The 9,830-nt window shown below is 35.6% G+C and overlaps 1 protein-coding gene across 1 annotated transcript in view; it reads right to left on the reverse strand.

Moving 5' to 3' along the window:
• LOC135705750 (LIM/homeobox protein Awh-like) overlaps positions 1-6,267 on the reverse strand; it is a 99,896-nt gene extending 93,629 nt beyond the window's left edge. The window contains exon 1 of the mRNA XM_065227635.1: positions 6,201-6,267. Within this exon, the coding sequence (XP_065083707.1) occupies positions 6,201-6,206 (6 nt within the window). The 5' untranslated portion in view covers positions 6,207-6,267. The remainder of the gene's footprint in view (positions 1-6,200) is intronic.
• Positions 6,268-9,830: the final 3,563 nt, after the last annotated feature.

The raw sequence follows: 9,830 nt of genomic DNA on the forward strand, positions 1-9,830 counted from the left end.
ATTTTTCGGGGATGTTCATGTATTTTCAGGATAATTTTTTGAAGCCTCGTCAGCTAGGAATAGTTCCAAGAATTACGCACAAGTTCAATAAATTCCACACGTTGAACTTTGAGAAACGTAGAAGTGCAGCAAACTTTGTAGAAGTTTTGGGAATTTCGTAGCAATTTGAGAAGCTGCATAAAACTTCATATAAGTGCAGGGAATTTTGTAGAAGGTTTAAAAATAGTCCAGCAAACTTCGAAAATCTTCAGCGATCCTCGCTTCAGCTTAGGGACTTTCGTTGCAGTTTGTCAGAGCCCTTACTCCAAAAAGCTCAATGAACTTCTCGGACCTTGGGAACTTCGTTAATCTTAAAAGAGCTTTCCAGATGTTCAAGAATATTTTAGATGATGCGGGTCTTTCCAGAAGAAATCGTAGAATTGAGAGAGATGAAAAAAAATATATAGAATTCGGAATTAATTCAGGTAACTTCGTAGAAGTTGAGGAACTTTTGTAAAACTTAATGGAGTTTTATAGATGTTGAGGGAACGTTGCAGAGGTTACAGGATATTCTTTCAGATGTCTCCAGATAGATGAAGATATTAGTAAAGTTCTATGGATATTTTTTTAAGACTTCTGGTTGATCAAGTTCTGAAGATCTTCAACAGTTTGAAAATACAAATGAATTCCCTCATATATTTTTTTAAGGCTGCAGGGTGATCAGAAAGAATTCCAAAGTACAAGTAGCTAATGGAAACTGATGAATCTACATTTAGTGTTTTTTTTTAGTTCATACGTGAAGTTTACGATTTTCAGAGTTCGTTGGAAATGCTATACTAATACCAACATGAAGCTTTAGTTTGATAATTTATTAACTAGAGAAAAATCTGAAAAGGATAGGTTGATAGTTCGGCTAGAGTACGGCAGTGTGAAAATTGAATAGAAGTTGAAATAGAGCGAAGGTTCATTAATGCGACAGTACTAGTCAAACGCACACTCCTTTACCTAACCCATACATTAATGAATGAGGGAACTTCAAATTTCACACAGTTTTTCTTCAAATCCACAAGTACACTCTTTGAGTTTGCTGCGTTTGAGTCGCAGACAGTATATGAGCAAGCAAACAAACCACGACCAGATGTAAAACAATAGGTTTACCCGACGGTGCAGCTTCCTACACTGAAACAAATCGGCATGTACGGTTTATTGGATCCATCTTATAACGCAACAATATAAGACGGTTTATTCATTCTATGTGATGATTAATAGATTCCATTGGATTATCAGTCCAAAACTGCGACTACGATATGGAATGATTTCTATTGTAATTTCACATACTTAGTACATGACATTCCTTTGCGTTTAACGTGGTTAGCGATGGGTAAGGTGTATATAAATATTGTCCGATATATTTTATAGTGAAGAACTATTGATATTTCATTGGTTAAACAAACATCTAGAAACTATTCGAAAGTCACATACATTTTCACTATAAGAAAATCCAGTAAAATATACCTGTTTTGGCGATGAATATTGCTCACTAAAATATATATCTTATCATGTATATTTTATTGGAGTTGCTTGTAACGGCTTTTGACGTTTCTTGGTATGTCGCATGTGAAAAGACACGTAGAAACTATTGGATAGTCATTTAAGTTTGCACTATAGAAAAAAAAGTATATTAGACCTGTTCATTTTAACAGAAATGTTCGGGACGCACCTGGTGAACCGTGATTACTGTTCGTCATGTTAATTTGAACTTCTGTGCAAATTTTCAGCAAAATCGGTGATGATTTAGAGGTGTTGCAAGCTATTTTATGTTTTAACAGTAATTTCCGGCTTATAATATTTGTATCTCGAGACTGAAACAACGAAAACTGCTGTAACAACTTTCATCGCAAAGATTAATGTGTTATCTACCAACTTTATGACCAAACGCTGACTATTCAAAGTGATTTTATTGAAGTTTGACTTGACATGCTCGAAGATATCTTAAAAAATGAAGAAAATATAAAAAATACTTTAAAATTTGTTCTACGAACTTTTCACCCATATGATATAAAAATGTGTAGTCTACGGCATAATGTTATACTGTTCTAGAAATATCGTTCAAAGATAGTTTTCGTGTAGATTCCGTAGATTGAGTGATAAAAATCATAAAAGAGACCGTTTTAGCTAAAATTCACAAGACAACAGAGCTAATAAAAGTTTCAATTAGATTGACAGAACTGCATTGCTTTTCAATGACAACCGATGCCTGTTTTATTGATAGATGGTTTTTTTTTAGAAATATGAATCGTAAGTAGGCGTGTTTTTTTTATCAAAGGCAAGTTTCACTCGAGCCATCCAAAATGTGCGTTATTTTATAAATTGCTGTTATGGCTCGAGTGACACTTGCCTTTGATAAAAAAAACACGTTGAATCCAAATTATCTGTGCCAATTTCAAGCTAGAGTCCCAAAATCTGAAATGCAAATTCGAGTAAACCCGTGATATCACAAAACTCACGGCACCCGAGTTATCCCGAAATGCCGGCTAAAATAAATGCTATAATTTAAAAAAATCTCTTACATCCAATGTAAGATTGGGTTTATTTCATCCTCTGCATATGATTCATACAACAAATGTGGCAGTTCTTGCAATGGACTGCAGCGTATAAGCAAGTTTTTCCACAGTGCATTTTTTTTTTAAACCTGCACTAGATGGTTTTCTAGATGCAATGCCTTTGGAGAAACAACCTACAACCTACAAAAATTATTAAAAACCTTCCGGCGAACACATTGCACAATCTGCATAATTTTCATGCAAATCTGTAATAGAATCTTAAATTTCCTAGTTGGGTGTATATCTACGGATGTTGATGGATATCAATTCCTGGATACAACTGTAACTTTTTCCCAATGCTTGTATAATATCTGTACCAGGGCTGGTAGCAATCACTGCTGTTAAAATAGTGATTTTAGTGACCATTTTGATGAAATAAGTGACCAAATAGTGACTTATAGTTGTAAAAATAGTGACTAAAAAGTGACCTAAGAGCAAATTTTAATGGAAACTTTTAGGAATTTCTGAGGAGCTTCAGAGGAAAATACAAAGGGCATTCTGAGCATAATTTCATAAAGTTTGTGGGAGAAAACGAATCCGGAGCATAAGTCCTTGGATTTTTTTTTTGAAAATACTAAAGGAGGATTACAATTAAATCTAAGAATAACTCCAGGACATCTTCACAGGAATTCGGAAAAGGAATTCAGGAGAGTTTGCCAAACAAATTATGAGAAGAAATAGAAGTAATTTGTGAGGAGAAATGCCAATTAATTCTTAGGAGACTTTCAATGTGAGTAGAATTCCAAAGGAAGGAGTGAGATTGAAAAAGAAATCTGTAAAGAATTCAATGAATATTCGGAGAATCTTTCGAAAGGGTTTCTTATTGTGGTGAACTCCAAGGAAAACTAAAAGAAAATCGAATTCGGAGGATAGCTTCACCAAAATTTTGAGGAATAGTTCAATGGAAATCTCCGTAGAATATCGAATGGACTATTTTGAGGTTTCCAGAACTACTTGAAAGTTCCCAATTTTTTCCTGAAGTTAATGAAACTGTCTTGAAGTTCTTTTGTAGTTTGAGAAACCAGCCTGAGACTCACAATACTACTCATCATATTCTTAAACTTCCCTGAACTTTTTAGGACTTCCTAAAGTTTCGTAAATTTTTTCAATGATCATGGATCTCCTCTAAATGTTTAACAATTCGCTGAAGTTCTCTAAACTTCTTTAAAATTTATGTGACTTCTCTAATGTTAACGGAATTGCTCTGAGGTTCTTTGTTCTTTTCTGTAATTCTCAAAACTTCTCTAAAGTTTTAGCAGTTCTCATGAATCTTGTTGTATTGCGCTGAATTTAATTGAACCACCCTAAAAATGTTTAAGCTTCAGTGAGCTTCTAAACGTAAGCGAAGACCTCAATTAACTTTCTAACGTCTCTGAAGTTATCTGAAAATCTGGGAACTGCTTTAACTTCCCACTAATTTTCTGAAACTAAAGGAACTGGCCTCCCCAATGTTCATAAAAAATCCTGAAGTTCACGGATCTCTCCTTAAGCTCCATAGATTTCTATAAAGTTCTCGAAATGTTTGTGAAGCCCACAGTTCTTCTGTGAAGTTTTCGAAGTTTTTCTAAATTTCTGTAACTTTTGTGCTACCGCAATTTTCATGGAATTAGAACGAAATAATTAATATAGTTATATGATTTTCATTGAAGTTCTCAAGATTTTTTTGAAGTTCACTTCCCTTAAGTTATCGAACATTATTTAAAACTTACTGGTGGTATTTAAACTGCCTAAACGATTATTAAATTTCCTTAAAGTTCTCTAGACTGCCCTGAATTTTCAATATTTTTTTAAGAACCCGCAACTTTACTGAAATTCAATTATTTGCCTTGAAGTTTCGACAATTTCCGTTGAGTATTATAACCATTATAAACGGTTCCTAATTTTTCCTGAACTTATCAGTGGTTACCTGAAGTTCTCTTAATTTGTTTAATAATCCGGCAATTTGTTTGATATATATTCATAATTCCCTGAGTTTCTCGCAACTTCTTTAAGGTTTTAACCATTTCCTTGAAATTGTTTGAACTGCCCTTTGATTCTATAATCTGTATTGATGTTCTCGAAGCTTCCCTAAAACTTTCAATTCTATTGAAGATCTCGGTTCTGCTGCTCGGAAATAAATGGAATTCCCGTAAAAACCTTTAAATTTCCCTGAAATTCTCTGAACTTCTGTGAAGTTTCTGAAATATTTCTGAAGTTTTCATAAATTCTCTGAAGGACTCTGTTCTTCCCTGAAATGCTCGGAACATCTTAAGGGTTCTCGATTTTTTTCAGCATATCATGGAACTGTCCAGAATTTTTCTAAATTTACGATTATAGATATTCAAACTGCTCCAAAAGTCTGGAATAAAGCTACGGAAACTGCTCTTAAGGTCTGAAGTTCCCCAAAAAAATCTCTAGATCTAACTTTTCTTAAAAAATTGCACAATACCCCTATGTTTTCTATGTTTTTCAAGTTCGCTTGACACATGGACATGGCAATGGATTTGATTGTAAAGCTGTTTCTTTAAAACTGATTGACATGTCTTAAAAACGTTTGGGTAAATTGCTGTTGCTTTTGATCTACAAAAAAAGAATATTTTTAACGCATTTAAAAATTTAGCTTTATTATAAAACTGGAATTTATCCGTTAAAATACTGGAAAAACCTGGAAAAGTCAGATAATTTTATTTAGAAAAATGAATAGTCACCCTGTAGATAGAGAAAGACGATTAAACGCCTAAATGATCCATCTTGAAATAAATTCACGCTAAAAAAGTTGAAAATAGTGACTGATTACAAGAAATAGTGACTTTAGTGACTTGGCCTTAAAAAAGAGACTTTTTAGTAACTGGCTTGAAAAAAGTGATTCGCTACCAGCCCTGCTGTACTCTTTGTGAAGTATGTATGCATGCTAAAATGTCGTTAATAATTCAGACATCCCAAGTAACATTGCAAGTTTTATCTAGGTTTTGAAGCATTATACAAGTCTGAATCATGGTCTACAGAACCCTCATAAAACCAAAATTTTCTGGCATCTCTGTCGAACACTGTCTCAACACGCACAATAAATGGTATATCCAAAGATGCTTTTTATGTATCATCCAGAATTTTTTTGTTCATGAATCTTCATGAGATAGTTTTTAGGTTTTATGCTTTGCCGAGAATGGAAGTTCATAAAATAAGCCAAGAATGATTTAACACAATTATTTGAATTTTTTTTCTGAAGACCATGTTACAGAATCTGTTTCATTCATTAAAAATTCTTGACATCTGTTATACAAAACTTTTGGAGAACCTTACATTCCCCGGTTGGGTGTTGTTAATCCTAAATATATAAGATATTAAGTTTACTTTTTTACTTTTTTATTATTCCTACGTATTAGGAATTTTGATCCAACTTCCGTCCTGCTTAACACAAACCGCGCTTTACCTATCTTTTCCGAACGGATTTGAAGATTAAAGCGGAGCGCATTTACTAAATATGACTTCTAAATTACTCTCTCTTTCCATATGTACCGTTGGATTTGTAAAAGAATCAAACAAATTTTATATTTTGGTCAAAATACTACACTGCTTCTTGATTCCAAATTCATCCTAAGGGTTTAAAAAATAAATACACCGTCGGCATATTCGACCTACCTTCATTTTCTACTGCTCTACCGCTGTCCCATGGGTGAACTTCCATTAATAATTCCTTTTCCGTACAGCTCTGCCACCAATCCGCACAGCCAACTATTCCCACGTTCAACGAGCTGCTAAGTATGTAATTGTTTGATTACTACACATTCTTCACAGTGACCACTCTATCTGTCACCCAGCCAGCGTCATCTTCCTTTTCCAATGATTAAAATTCCCCTTTCATTAACTTCAATCATGTCGCACACCAACTCGTTTGCCGCGTTTCCATTTTCAATCACAGATCAATTTTCCCACTTCTAGTGCTCACCATTCACAATTTTCCCATCATATCGATCGATCTCAAAGTCATCGCAACAAACTGCAGAGCTCTGAATACGATTTGAGTGCTCGAGCTAAAGCCACCGACCGCCGCCGTCGTCGTTACCACCAACAAGCCGCCCGGATCGATAAAGTAGACCGAAATCGATAGATTGCGAGAGCTGACCGTCGAGCACGCACGCGACAATCAACGGCGAAGCTTTTCGGCGTGAGAAAAACCGACACGTCCAATCGCGACCGTTATTCGTACAGGACTGGATGGATTGGATTGGAAGATTGCTCTTGCACGCTCTGCCACTTTTATCGATCTGTTGTGAACACTGTGTGGACAAACGTGCAGGTCCTCACTCAAGCTTTTTTTTTTTCTTCTTCAAATGATCTTGCAGACGATACCCCACTGTGACGAACCGAAAGATCAGCTGTCTTTGGACAACCGTGATTATTTTTTGTATGTTTTGTACGAATTCCTATTTTTTTGTTTATTATGCTTTGTTTACTGCATCGAGAGGGGTTATTAATCGTTCTCTCGCACTCTCATCGTTCTTTTCTGGAGCTTTTGTTATGCTCAATTTCTCTCTCGTGTTCGTGTGAGAAAATGTTGTACATAACAGCAAGGCGTCATGGAAACTGAACAGACTCCGCCTACTGCGGATCGAATTTTCTGCATCTCCTTCCATGCAAAGCCTCCGCTCATAGATAGATTTCATATTTGAACATTTATCTCATCTTCTGGGCGCAGACAGAGGGTATGAAGCGTTATTTCTCTATTTAGTGTGATGATTATATTTTCATAACAAGCAAGCCTGAAGAGCCGGAGAATAACGCTTGACAGAATCTTGAAATTTAATTTCATTTTAAAGGTTTAGATTGCTTTTATGAACCCTGATGTGCAAAGTTTAAAGCGCCTAGCTCGGCGAGCTTGATAGGGTCCGGAAAATGTTGATGGAAATGCTGCCGACCGGAGACTCGTTATCGGTCTTCGGACTGTCCAATAAATCATTTCAGAAAGCAATGGTCGTCGTCAGCCGGACGGGCGGCGCTATATAAGAAGGTTGATGATTTTTTATGATTTAACATAAAGCTTAGCGAAACAAAACGGACACAATGTGCTAATGCGTCGAGGTTGTTCGCTGCTTGGCGTCTTTTCGATTTCAATTAGACGCACAGAAATCGTTAAACTGACTGTTTCTACCCTGTTTTCTAATTGGGTTTTACTAGTTTTCTTGGTAAAAGACTCATTATGGTTTATAATGGCGTCCTTTGTCCGAGCCAATGTGTGCAGCGCGTGTGGATTATTGCTGGTTGAGCTGCCAAAACTGACGCCAGATTGGAATCTTTGATTAACGATAAGAATTTGGAGGCGAATCCAAAGGTTTGAAATTCGTATAGCAGCATTTTCAACCTTTCGTTGATTGCGACCCTCTTCGATTAAAATATTGAAATTCAGTGAATAAATGTCTAGGCCTGTCATGGTGGTACTCATGGTTACTCCATTGGTAACCAGCTTCGAAAAGTGATTTGTTTTTTTTTATCAGTCAATACTAATTGGGCCCAGAAACATCAATCTACATGCGTTTTTCTTATAAAAGTTGTACACCAAAATGCATAAGGCAAGTTTTGGACAGTACTATGCGCTCAAATCATCAACCATATTTAACGTAAAACAGGTTTGTGCCCTTCAATATGGAATTAATAAAGGGCTTGGATCTCATTTTTGGCCTAATAAGCACAACCTGCCCTTTCCCTCTATTTTTCGAGCGGATTTTTTTTTTCACGAAATTTAATGTTTGTCCTCTATTTATTAAAATTATTTACCTCTAACCTTTTTTTATCTTTAAAAAAAGTTTGCATTTGGAAAATCGAAAGCCTAATCAAATATTTTTCATGTATTTTGTAGTCATCGCACTTTAAAAAGAAATAAAGTTTGATCATTTATACAATAACATAATCAGTCTGCACCTAATCATGATTGACCAATTTTTGACCGTTCCACCCTTTATCTGCTCGATGGGCTTAAAATAGCCGATTAGACCGAAGTAGTTCCCTACCCTATTACAAATTTAAGAATAAACTTTTGCGCTCTGCAAGGTGAAAAAATATTGCTCCGCCTATAGTGATAAAAAAAACCGTTTGAAAACAATGTTACCTACAAATGTAACAAAAAAAAAAGTTCTGCGCTCATTAGATGTAAAATATGTTGCGCCTAGCCATATACATTTCCAAAGGCATTGAAGAATTTTAGAAATCTAATTTTCATTAGTCGCTCAAGAAGCGCAAAATTATTTCTACACCCCTGATGATGAAAAAAAAACCACTTGGAACTAATTTCACCGAATAAAAAAATGCGCGTGCGAAACGCATTGTCCAGTTTTTCAAAAATATTGCTAAGGGTTGCAAGACCACCACATACCGTCACTTCAAAGCGGAAGGTGTTCCAGCCAGCACTATCTACGGTATTCCGAAACTGGTACAGCTAATTTCCTTAAACTCTCAGGCCATCCAGTGTCCGGATCAACGCGTAATGTCGTGAGTGCCGTAAAAGAAACATTTAAGAAGTAACGCGATGTTTCGGTCCGCCAGCTAGCTTGGAAAATGCAAATTCCAAAGTCAACGCTCAGTGATATTAAAATACACAAATTGCACATCAATGCGAGAACAAAAAAGGTCGTGCCAAAGTATGTTAAGGACAAAGCTGCTCGTGCCAAATCAGCAGCTCGATTCGTTCTCGACAAATCACGCCAAAAAATTCTAATAATTGACGATTAGACGTATTTTCCAGTTGATCCACAAGAATTGTCAGGACATAAATTTTATCACAGTTCTAAAACTATTTTTTTTAAAGAAATACCTTGTATGACAGGCCATGGATCAATTGAAGAATATTTCGGAGCCATATATTACAACCGGTACTATAAATGCAGATATTTATCTTCCCGAATGTCTGAAGAAGCGATTGATTCATTTCATTCGTAAGCATCATTCCACCAACAATGTTTTATTTTGGTCAGACCTGGCATCGGCAAACTACGCGAAGATAGTGCTGGAGTTCCTTGAACAAGAAAATATTGAATTTATCCCAAAATCCAAAAATCCGAACAAGAGATGAACTAGCCTCAGGCTAAAAATCTCTAAAATAAAGATTTAAAAAAAAAAAAAAAAACAAAAATCCGAACAATTTTTGTCGATTTTTGTCGATTTGCAAGCAGGAGTACTCTAAGAGGCGCATTCCAGCCAAAAATATGTCTATATTTAAACGGATCTGGAAGAAAATTGCAGCTGATGTAGCTGTAACTCATGGACATCACCTCATGG

The sequence above is a fragment of the Ochlerotatus camptorhynchus genome, unplaced genomic scaffold (assembly GCF_037179485.1).
Source record: "Ochlerotatus camptorhynchus isolate MF236.1 unplaced genomic scaffold, CSIRO-AGI_Acam_v1.1 ptg000002l, whole genome shotgun sequence".
Classification (NCBI taxonomy): Eukaryota; Metazoa; Arthropoda; class Insecta; order Diptera; family Culicidae; genus Ochlerotatus; species Ochlerotatus camptorhynchus.